We start from the raw sequence: 12,998 nt of genomic DNA, 5'->3' as shown, positions 1-12,998 counted from the left end.
GTCAGCGGGCTGTACCTATCTCGTGAACCGTAAAGGTAGAGAGTTGAAATTTTCACGGAATGTGTAGGTATTTTTTCTATTGCCGCTATAACAACAAATCATAAAAGTTTCAAAATGGCCACCATGAAAAAAAAGAAGTGTTATTTCTTCTATGATGGTACGGAAGTCGGAACCCTTCGTGTGCTAGTCCGACTCGCACTTGACCGGTTTTTTTATTTAAAAGCCGGAAACTTGTCATCAACAATGGACATAATATCACATACATAATTATCATCACTCCCAAGTCCTAACATTTATTTTCTAGTATCGATTTTGATAACATTAGAATAAAAAAATGTTTTCTAAAATGTTAGGTTAGGTAGGGTACATTAAAATTCGCGGCAGTCAGTTCCAACTTGCGAATAACTGCGCCATACAATAAAGTTAATTTACTTGATTGATTAAAGTTCAACCAATCTATATTTCAGATGCATTTAGGAACTACTGCAGACGAACGACGAAATAAGTTTGTCGAAATATTCTATAATATATATAAAATATGTCGAAATTCAAGTACCTGCCTATACTAAAGCGAAAAAAACCCTTTATAGGGTTCCATTTTTCTTTTGAGGTATGGAACCCGAAAAAAGATTAACCCTAAGATGTTCAGGTCCATAGCAGAGTATGTAGCATGCACTATTATCGTTTGCCGTCTGTGGTCATTTTCAATAGACAACATCCCCGTCACCATTGATTCGTCGCGTACCTATCTATTACCTACCTATATATAGTACGCGACAGCTTGAGATGACAATCGGGGAGGGAACGCCCCGCACACGTGACGTGAGGGTGTCCTCCCGCCTTTTACCCCGATTGCTTTCTCGACCGGTCGCGGACTATACCTAGACCTACCTACCTACTTTTTATTCGCCTGCAATAGGCCTAACGGAAAACGTCTCATTGCTTCGTTACGAAAGAATTTGACTGTTTTAAATTCGACCGTAATTCGGTGGCTTGTAATTTACCGGTGACGAGCCGAATGTCGGCGAGGAACAACGGAGGTCATTGCCCCGGTAACCGGAGTGACACTATCGTATTACTTCTTTATTAAATTTTCCTGCGACTAAGCAAGACGGACGAGCGCGCGAACTAGAGTTACCTATCGCAAAAGTACCTACCTACCTAGTACCTACCTACCTAGTACCTACCTAGTACCTACCTACCTACTTGATACTATTATATTGATTTTTTTAAATAGAAGCTGACCTGCCCCGGCGTCTCTTCGGTCGGTCGGAAAATCCTTTCTTAGGGGAGGTTTACATTTTAGAGAAAAAAGCTCTTAAAACCTTGACTGCCTTATGGTTAATACCTATTATGTTCGACTACCGTTCGATGAGGTCCTGGGTTCGAATGGTCGTGGGGTTTCCATTAAGAAACTCTCAATTGGTAGGTTCTAGCCCGGAGTTACGAATTGCGGCGTAACTCCTGTGCTTTCAGCGCACGTATTAAAGCCGTCGTTCTAGGGCATAATCTCTCTCCGCTCGTGTTGGATTGCCATCCCATCGGACCATGAAATAATAGAGAGTGCACCTGTGTTTGCGCATGCACTACGTAACGTAGGTGAACACTCAGAGAAAAGAATTATACTTACAAATGGCAAACCATATAATTACAACTAGATAGGTAGTAGGTACCTACATGTAGGGATTGCAATCCCGCAGCTCACTCAATCCCGCGGGATTGATATGCGGGATCCCGCGGGATCCCGCATATTTGAAATTATTCACAGTAGTTCAACTTTTTGCCCCGTTTGTATGTAAGATAAAGTATTAATTTTTTGATCTTATAGGGCTATAAGATCGAAAAGTTAATACTTTATCTTATTTAAAATTATGTTATAAAATCGAATTGAAACTATTGGTTTTTGTTTAAAAAATCAAGTATTATTAAACATGTCTTACATTATGCAACAAAAACTATTTGTTTTCTAACAAAATAACAATGAAATTATAATTAAGTACGAGTAATTAGTAATCAGCCTTATTAGACCTTAATTTTTAAATGTTTAGCATCAAAAGTTTTGTTTAATTTTACCCTTACATCTAACAACAGTTTTATGATGTTTGTAATTCAGTCTTAATAGTCTTATTCATATAAGACTATTAAGACTAATAACCACGGTGAGTCTATGTGAAACTGACTGACACGAACGTCACGAACTGACACGAAGCCGCCCGCCAGCCCCCGCCACTGTGCGAAATGGCAACGTCGTGCTCGAGCCACTCGCTTTCTTACGCAAAACTTCACGAATGTTTTAACGGTAGATTTAAATTTGCGGGATCCGCGGATCCGCGTTTTGAAGGTGCGGGATCCAGCAGATTAATAAGTGGAGCGGGATCCCGCGGGAATGCCGGATCCCGTTTTGCGGGATTGCAATCCCTACCTACATGGTTCAAATGAGCAGCCTAAGAATACGATTACTTAGTCGGAAAGTAAAATACTCCCAATGATAAAAAATAATCCTCAGTAAAAAGTACCTTTCCTAAGTCCTAGCCTAACCCAAATTCCTACTTCATGCCAGATTGTATTTAGACCATTAAATAGCATTAGCAAGGTTAAACCTTGAACTAGATAGGTATATAAGTCCCGCAAATTGCTAATGTGCGTGGCCGCCATTTTAGTGACGTGCGCACTAGGCTGAAGTTTCAAGCTGACGGTATATTTTTGTTTCAGCTGACGTCAAAATAACGTCATTTCGATGTTAATGAGACATAGTTCCGCCGCAATAGCAATTTGCGGGACTTATCCTTCCTTAGATAGCCTGAAACAACCATATTTTACAGTACTCATTCATAAGTCACTCACAATAAAACTTCAAGCGTTGGAATTAATGATAATCGCTTTTATGAATGTGTACTCAGTAGAGCAACCTCGGGCGCCATTATAGGTGTCAAAGGGTGATAATTTAGACGCATCATCATTGGGACCACACGCGGTATGTGAAAAGTCAATTGGGTAATTGCGTGGCTTGGAAATAGACCTATGCACGATGCCTATGCGTTATACTATACGACACGACTATATCGTTACGATCACTTTGAAAAATAAAATAGTTTCAATTTTTGGTAAAATGGAGCGCAACCGTCCGTCCATCTATGTCAGGGGCTATATCTCATGAACCGTAACAGGTAGAGAGTTAAAATTTTCACAAAGTGTGTATTTCTTTTGCCGCTATAACAAATAATAAAATTTTAAAAATGGCCGCCGTGCAAATTTATATGATAATAAAAAGTGTTATTTCTTATAGGTTGGTACGGAACCCTTCGTGTGCGAGTCCGACTCGTTGTTGAACGGTTTTTACCTATTACCTATTCGTAATATTATGTTAGTAGAATGAAGGACACAATGACGATATTTGCAGTAACCCGGATCTTCAACGTCCACGGAATAATTAAAATCAACTTGTGTATGCGCAAATCATTGTGTAAATATGGTTAAAAATTGTTGTTAAAATATTGCGTTTGTGAATGGGATTTCATTTTTCTGTCACGCATTGCAATACTTATAAACTAGGTAGTAGATACAATAATTTGACTGTTCGTTTGTGTGCGCATTACTCAAAAACCGTTTACTCAATTAGACTTACCTGTGACCGAATACGAGACGAAAGCGATAGGTAAATAAACTTTTCTTTCAAATGTATGATGTCGCCAACAAGAGTCGACCGCATCAGGTGCAGTAAAAAATGCTTATAAATTGATCAGGCGGTGGCCCTGACCTGGCCTATGCATTTTTACAGTGCGCCCATCATCCTATGCTATTGAAATCACTCGCGTTTTCACTTTTCAGCACTGAAAAATGCGCCTCTTGCATCTATAGTAGCTGGTTTTGACAAGGTAAGATCTACTAGGGCTCTTATGGTTCATCGTCATCATCATCATCAGCCTATAGACATGAGCCTTCCTTAAAGAGCGCCACCACAGCCGGTCCTGCCTTCCTCATCCAGCCACTTCCCACTACACCTAGCCGGTACATTATTTCAGGCTTACATTAATTGTTCGGCTTACTCGAAGTTGGGCATACATTTTCATCGTGCGTTTAAATGTACTTAGATTATATTTAGAAGAGAATTTCATCGTGGGCGGTTCCCGTCATTATCTCAATCTAATGCTTCTGAACTGTGTTGGAAACAGAACAATGACTCATTTAAAATGGAAAATTGAAAAATTAAGCTCTGCCTATTTGTGTGAATCTCAATGAATACCTATCCTAGATACCTCAACTAGTAGGTCTACCTAACTAAAAATAACCTAGGTAGGTACCTGCCTACCTATACCGTTGAGATTCTGTATAGTTAGAAACGGCCCAATAGTTACAGAGATATACCTACCTTCACCTTGACCTATTATTCTTATTGTTTATCTATCATTGTATTACGTCTATTATTCTTATTATTTATCTACCATTGTATTATTTGTATTACGCAAATAAGGTAATTAGTAACTAGCATGTCTTGAGATGTCAGTTATATATGAGGAAGCTACAAAATATATCAGTAGTTATTATTAAGTACACCCTATAGCCTAAGTAATTTAGTCAATGATCATAAGGCTAATTACCTATTTGCCTTGTCTTTCTCGTTTACATAATAAATTCGGTAGATACCTACTCTAATATAATAAGCATAGTATATAATTTAATTAGATCCATACCTAGCTTAGATTTTTTTAAAAGAATATTAGCCATGCTAATCAGGGCTAACATTCCCCTTTCCCCTCCAACTAAGCGTAAAGCTTGTGCTAGGAGTAGGTACGACAATAGTGCTACGGGTGGGGTTTGAACCGCCGACCCTTCGGAATTTAGCCCGCTCCTCAACCGTTGAGCTATTGAGGCTCAAATATAGACCTGTTACGTTCCTTATTCCTATAGTTGTTACTCTTAGTAGGTACTAGGTATGCAATAATGCCATAGCATTCAAATCAAATAATTTATTCAAAGTAGGTAATAAATTGCACTTTTGATTGTCAGTTGTTGGATTTGTAAGATATACTCGTACTTACTTAGTGGTGATAATTCTTACGCAAACTTAAAACTAAAGGCTACACTAAACTCAGCCGGGTATTAAATCTTTTTTCATATACCTTCATTTATTATTCTTTCACACCTCTGATGGCTATGACTTCGTTTCGCAAGCGTATAATATTATTAATGATGATTTAAGAATACTTTTGGCGCGATGCCTTTGAAAATTTTCGCGCTTCGTTCGTTTTGTCAATCTGGATCAAATCAAAGCACTTTGTATCAAAGTAAAATAATGTTACTTTCCGAATAATTACACATTCGGTGTAAACATAAAATCAAATCACTCAAGTAGCTTGTTTACAAAACAAATACCTACTAAGTAGGTACCGACAAGTTTTTTTGTGGGATGGGCTTGCGCTTCACGTCAACCAAGTCTGATGAGGTCTAGGTAGGAGCGCGCTTGCCTAGAAGATGCACTCTATACACTCTTGCTTGGTATTTAAGTATACTTGGCAGGAACCATGAACGCCGGAAGGGTAATCCACACATTAGCGGTTCGTATCAAACACATTGAGCAAAAACGTTTGGTATGAGACATGAGTAAATTGGATGTCGACTACATAAGGGTACACTGTATAGTAAAACAATCTGTGTTGAAATGGATGAGAGTGTCAGATGTGTCTGCATACGGTTCTTGTTTAGTAATTTATACGGAAGCCCCGAATGTCAAATTGAGGCTGCCACAATTTCTTGAGACTGTCCTTCGAAGCTTCTGTTTTTTCCGGCTAGATCGCATCGCACTGGTGTTTCCGGGTTTTTTATTATTTCGCCAATATTAGGCACTACATTACACTACAAACACCCAAAACAAGTAAGGTGCCTCCGCAAAGGCTTTCAAGAAAGAAGAATCGGAAGTCCATCGGAAATTCGGAACACAAGCAACAGTTCAGTATTATCAGTCATCAAAGCGAACTTGCAGACGAATTATTGTAAATTAAGTAAGTAGGTAATCGTCATCCTACATAAATAGATCGAACTCTCAGTCCGCGTGCGATAAGTACATTATGTTCTGATTATTTATTTTTGGATAATATTTATCAGATTATACTATTACAATTATAGCGGTATTAGAACAATTGTAGTTGTGAGTCACGCCAATCGAACTGATCAAAACATTCAAACCGACAACGACGTCACAGTTCATACTCAGTATCAAACCCAAAAATAGTGATGGGCGGAAAGACCGCCAACAGCGATAATAATATAATAACTATCCCACATCAACGACCGCCAAACATCGAGATTCCGAAGTATCCAAATAATCTTTTTACAACTCGATTCATTAATTTTCATTTAGCAAGCTCATGATCAGTAAGTAGCAGGCTACACTGGCGTACCGTGTTCGGGAAGTGTTGGAAGATGAGGAGACACTTTCGGATACCAGATACGTAATATTCGGTTCGAGGTTTCCTCATCTACAAGCAGTTCGAGTCCGACCTCACTAGGCAAAATTCCTCGCCGGTCCTTGAATCGCTTGAAAGAAGGAGGATATAAATAAAAATGAATCGCCGAAATATATGTATTGTACCTACGCGTATAACTTCCGAACGACTGCACAAAATCGGTTAATTCTTTTTTTGTTGTATTTGTAATTGTCAGGACCCTTATCATGAAAGATGCCACCGTTGCATGAAATAAATTTTATGGGGAATCCACGGGAAAAGAAAAGTCCCGCGGGACGCACACGAAGTCGCGGGCAACAGCTAGTCAAAAATAAACATTGAGCTTATACGGTAAGCAGAGCTTTAATATCTTCATGACCTGCACTCCATTGCATGTAGGTATGTACATATCGCTATCGGAACGTATTTTACCTAATGTACATTAGGTAAAATACGTTCCGATAGTTATAGATAGTAGGTATTTCTGCTCTATGCTTATTATAAAAAAGTTCTCGAAAGTTTGCCTTAAAATCAGCAGCTGGCACGCAGGAGGAACCTATTTTTCCTAAAGTTTAATAAGGTATAAATAATTTATTCGCAAGTCCTGTCTCGTGAGTTTCTTCATATAATCTGCGTTTTGCCTATATTATTAAAACATAGAACCTAGACTAACTACTTTTTGCCATTGTTACAATAATTGTGAAACTCGTCAAATAAATCGACATAAAATGAAGCACAAACCCTGAATAAAGGCTGTTTGTTATCAGCACGCTCAGGCCGAAGAAAATAATGGCCAAAGAATCGACATAAAATATTATTTATTCTTAGGTTACCCATCACTATTTTATAACAGATTTTTAAATACCTATAGTACGCGACAGTTCGAGATGGCTATCGGGGTATGAGGCGGGGGGACGCCCCGCACAACTGCACGTCACCCGCGCTATCCCTCACCGGGTTAACGCGGGGGTTGCGCGGGTGTGCAGGGCGCCCCCACCACGATTGCCATCTCAACCTGTCGCGTACTATACTTGAGATTTAGGTGCGGCTAAGCATACATACTTGGCGTATATCGTCAATGGCCCGAGATTTATTTATCGAGATATGACGTCAGACGCCATTGACCTGTTTTTATTTATTTATTTATTTTATTTATGAACTTGTGCGCGACTCGGACCACGAGTAGGTCGCTCGACATTGTCTCATCTAATAGGTGACCTTACGTCATTTAATCTTTACCCCACTACTACCTGAGTAATCTACTATTCAAATCGGTGCTAGAGTCACTGCAACACCAGCAGTACAGACACATGGACTTGACTTTTTATTACCCGACTACGGCAAAACCAAAAGGAAGGGTTATGATTTTATAAGAGCCAGAATTACTGCAGTAATAGCAATAGTAAGTAATTAGTAGAAGATGTACTAAGCCTACGTGAAATAAATACCTAAGTTGATTTTAATTTCAAATATTAGGAGGAGGTAGCAAGTTCAAAATAGTCACCAAAAAAATTCGTCCATTTCAGATATTGATTAAATGCAACGTAACTTAACTATTGAAATTATATTTCAATAGATATGTTTGCGACGAAATACTAATAGAGACTAGTTACCGATTCAATACATGCATTTTCTACTTTGTAATAAATAAAATAATCCTTTATCTTCTTTTTTCAGATGTTTCCACATTCACTTTTTTAAGGCAAATATCAATTAAATATTTTATCTTTAGTTCAAACGTTAAAATGCGGTCGCTCCACATCGTATCTGGTGATGTGCCAAAACCTGAATAACGCAAAATGAACACGAGACCTACTTGTTTCTGCATAATAAAGCAATCTTTTTCAATGCATTCAGTTTTATTCCCAAACAATTCATTGAGAATTTACGTGCAATAAATAGTATTGTGAAAACAATCTATATATATAAAATTCAAAGTCCTGACTGACTGACTGGCTGACATATATATCAACGCACAGCCTAAACCGCTGGTATTAAAGACATGAAATTTGGAAGGTCTATTCTTTGTAAAGAGTAGGTATCCACTAAGAAAGGATTTTTCAAAATTCCACCCCTAAGTGAGTTAAATGGGGGATGGAAGTTTGTATGAAAGTCCGTCATTTTTCAAGTTATTTACCCTCAAAAAAATAGCTTAAAAAATGCCATTTGTTTCCTGTAGGCCACGCGGGCGAAGCCGCTGGCAGAACCTAGTGTGGTCATAAAAATCAGTCAATAGTCGACAATTTTATGTAAAGGAAAATTTTTATATGCAATATATGATGTAATTTATTAATTTCCCACAAATGCGCTATCATGCACCTTCAATAATATGGGCGACCTTAACCTTCAATTAAATTAACTAAGTATAGTCAACTGGATTTAGTGCGATATCCACGCGGACGAAATAGCGGCCATCGGATTTATATCCTTCTCGAAAACGGTCAATAACGCTTTAAATGCGCTCATTCGTGTCAATAGGACGGCAAAACGAAACGCATGAAAGCATAACAAACTACTAAACAAACGCTCGTATAAAATCTCGCACCAACTCGGAACCGCGTTTATTTCAGGAATCGGCTGGATCTGCTCCAAAAACAAGTATAATCGGAACCGGTCACTTTTTCCTCTGAGTCAGCATGTGAGTAAGTCCCATTCCCCCCACATCCCAATCCACGAATTCAATGACTTCTCGATACGAATGTCAAAGAATCAACGAACGGGCTATATTTACTTCAATCCCCAACCTATTTTCGATAATTACTAGATGATGCCCTCGACTTCGTCCATGTGGATATAGGTTTTTTAAATCCCGAGGGAACTCTTTTCCGGTATAAAAGTTTTTATGTCTTAAGTCAGGGTAGGTATAAGCTATCTTAATTCCAAATTTCAGCAAAATCTGTTGTCATTGTGGCGTGAAGGAGTAACAAATATACAAACATTCAGACTTTCACATTATTTTATCCTTTTTTTTTAAGAACATTAGCCATGTTAAATGACTAATATTCCCCTTTCCTCTCCAACTAAGCGTCAAGCTTGTGCTAGGAGTAGGTACGACAATAGTGCAACGGGCGGGGTTTGAACCGTCGACCTTTCGGTTTTCAGTCAACTCCTTTACCTGTTGAGCTATTGAGGCTCTCTATTATTTGGACTGTTTAGTGATATTCGTGGGAACTGGGTTTGGTGTGGGTGAATTAATTGGAAATTAGATTGTGAAATTGCGAATTACTGAGAAATTAGATGGCGAATTACCAAGAAATTAGATTGCGAAAGAAGTTATTGAAGCTGTTTGACACTTTTCTCTACTACGTGGTACAACAAGTTCTGAAATATAGAACGAATTTATTTGTCTGTAAAAATCATCGATCAAAAAAATTAATAATAAAGAAGAAGATACACTTACTTTCCTTACATAAATTCTTTATTAATTTTTTTATTTTAATTTTCATTCACGTTTCTAAGGATTTAGGATTAGATGTACCATATCTCTGTAGTGACCCATTTTTTCAAAAGACATGAAACCGTAGTAGGTAGTGATTCACATAACAACTCAAAAATACCTGATTGCTGTAAGATTAATAAATCTATTAAGTATAGAGATACGATTAATTTGGAGCAGGATCAATCAGCTATGTTAGGCAGCTGTAAGCATTTCACTCAAGATTTTTCGAACGATAAAATCGATGTATCATAGAAGCAGTGTTATTAGAAAAAAAATCGGATGAGCAGTCTGCTAATAATTTATTCTACATATTTGTTGTGATAACTGATAAGTATAATCACAACTCTTTCATTGGGAAGATGATTAATATGCAGGGAACCTAACTGGATGGGTACTTACATTTTGCATATTTCTAAAATTTATATATATTCTAATTAGTACCTAATGTAACTGATCATTCTAACTTTTAACACTTATTAATGACATTCAACCGCAATGTACCTACCAAGAGAGGTCACGATGGTATCCTTGATAGCTAATCAATGCACATTAGATCATCACGGAAAACCAGTCTAATAAATTCAAATATTTAAGTAAGAATCATTTAACAAATAACGCAAAGTGAGATAACATTAGAGGTAGGTATATACACAAAAACAGGCAACCAAGGCATGATGCCCTATGTTTAACTCATATGTTTGACTCGTAGTCGTGTTTACGTTTTAACTTTTAACACAATTATGTGTGGGCTATTGAAGCCAACAGTATCTTTGCCGGCTATGCGCTTCAATGTAAACAATGTTAATTTGCATTAGTTACGTATAATCACCGTCACCTTTATCTACGTAATTAAACAAAGCGTGATAGTACCTACGCGAGTATTTCATACATTACAATATAATATGTATTATGTCTGAATAACATGATGTACCTACATCTGTTTAAAAACGATGAACGATACTCCCGAGATAAGGCATAGAAATTGTATAAAAGTGATTATAGTGAGTAGTACAGATAACATTAGGTGAAGCAAAGCAGGCCTCTTAAAGCCAGACCGATTCGTTCCGCTACGATAAGAGGATTAGGTAGGCCGTTCCGGTGAACGCTTGCTCTACTCATGTTCCTTATAATTCTACAGGAATGAAATGAATTTTTGTACCTGACCAAAGAAGCGTTCCCGCGCTGTTGCAGTGTTTTCATTTTTCGGTGTGTCACTTTTGTCCGAATTCGTTTCACTTGGTGTCTTGTTCAATGATTCTTGAGACTTGTTCACTGAATCCTCGGGAGCCGGAGAGTTTTGCGCCTGCGCCGCCTTCGGCGCAGCTCGCTCGGAAGTGTCCTCCGCCACCGTGGCTACCTTTGGCTCACCCTCGTCAACTTTCCCACCACCAACCCCGTTAGTCTTTTCACTGTTTCCCTTCTGCTTTTTCTTGCTCTTCTTCTTGTTCTTGGGTTTCTTAGGAGGTTTTCCCTGAAGATCGCTGGCGCAGCACTGCACATTACCCATGTCGAGGTGCGATCATATCGCGATTGCTCGGTCGGCGGGAGTCGGATCGGTCGGTCGTTCGAAGCGCGTCGGCGTCGGCGCCGGCTCGCGGAATGAGCGCGTCGAGAGTCCCCGGCGTATGGCGCCCACCCGCCCCGGTATTTTTGACGCAAACTTTGGAATCACACTGACCGCCGATTACGCGGATGGCGTCCGCGAAGGATCGCACCCGAAAGCCGAAACGCGTGCCGGCCGCGCTGGCGTCATCGCGCGCCTCGGCCCCCGCACCGCAAGGTCAAGGCGCACTCATTATTCCTCCGGGGTACCCGTCTGAACCGCTCCGTCCGAACTCTGCTGACAGCACGCTGCCACACGCTGCCGTCGTCACCTGACCGCAGCTCCTCACTATACTATCGATCACGCGATGTTTACGTCTAGCTGCCACGGAAACGGCCAAGTAACCAATGGCAACTATATTTACGCTAGCCGTGCATTTAATTAAAGCTTGTAGTGCACAGAGTATAGGAACTGACCCTGACCTGGACAGTGCCAAGTGCTAGGCCGCACTTGTGACAAGTACTATACTCAATAGCGAGTTGAAAAACACTGAAACTACACTCGGATTATTGTATTATTAAAGTAATAAAGCGTGTAATTATTTAATCGCAATAACCAATGTATGTTTGCTAGTCCGGTCGTGATAAATAATACCTATGCGTGTTATCGTACACTCAGAGACCGTAGCAGCACTGGCATGCCGCGGGCAAGCACGTGCGTACTGCGTTCGGGCAGTTCCGCTATACTTAATGCAACGTAAGGTGAATCTTGGCTATGAATGTGGTAAACAAATATGATACTCGCATATTTTTATACTACGTACCCGTACCGAACTACTGCCACTAGAGGGTACGTACTTACGTATTTTATTTAATTTTAATGCGGCGTCTCTTTGAATCCGTTTTGTATAAAATACAGCTACTTACATATTTATTGCCATAAACGAGGAAAATTGTAGTTTTGCTACTAATTTTCCTGTCATCAATTACAATATTTTCAACAGTTTCTTGAAAGTCGTTGCAAAGCTGCTACATACATTCCTATGATTCCTATATTATGTAGGGCTACATAATACACTCAACAACAAAAAAGTATTGTTTTTTATGACACTAGTCATAAAAACAATACTTTTTAATACTTAAATTACTTCATAGTATGTAGTTCATACGAGTCGCAGGGAGCCGCTGGATCCAGGCGGCGCAAGACCGTGGCGTGTGGAAGTCCCTACAAGAGACCTATGCCCAGCAGTGGACGTCTATTGGTTGATGATGATGATGTAGTTCATAGTATCAGCTCACTCTGGTCTGGTGGAGCTGGTCAAGTGCATGTCAGAAGTCAGAACTCAGAACAAGCATAAGGGTTCCGTAGTCATGCTGGTTGCTAAAATCTTTGACGGTCATTTATTTCATAAACGGTAGTTTTCTTCCAAAGGTTTCTTACACAGTTGATTTTAGAATTCCTAGGTATTCAACAAGGCAACACTCAAGAGTCGAAAGGGTAAACTAAATTTTTTCCGCTCTCAAAAGGAGGAAAAGACAGAAATTTTTTTAGGGTACCTCCTAAAATATTTTTT

The 12,998-nt window shown here is 39.2% G+C and overlaps 1 protein-coding gene across 3 annotated transcripts in view; it reads right to left on the bottom strand.

Moving 5' to 3' along the window:
* The window catches only part of Sarm (sterile alpha and armadillo motif), a 90,722-nt gene that overhangs the window by 72,766 nt on the left and 4,958 nt on the right, over positions 1 to 12,998 (bottom strand). Inside the window, exon 1 of one of the 3 annotated variants that reach the window (XM_034984388.2) lies at positions 11,042 to 11,703. The exons of the other annotated variants lie outside the window; for them this stretch is intronic. Coding sequence (XP_034840279.1) covers positions 11,042 to 11,389 — 348 coding nt within the window. The 5' untranslated portion in view covers positions 11,390 to 11,703. Of the gene's footprint in view, positions 1 to 11,041; positions 11,704 to 12,998 lie in introns of those variants that run through there. 3 annotated transcript variants of the gene reach the window in all.

The sequence above is a fragment of the Maniola hyperantus genome, chromosome 3, assembly GCF_902806685.2.
Source record: "Maniola hyperantus chromosome 3, iAphHyp1.2, whole genome shotgun sequence".
In the NCBI taxonomy this organism is placed as follows: domain Eukaryota; kingdom Metazoa; phylum Arthropoda; class Insecta; order Lepidoptera; family Nymphalidae; genus Maniola; species Maniola hyperantus.
This window is presented reverse-complemented; position numbering and strand designations above follow the sequence as displayed.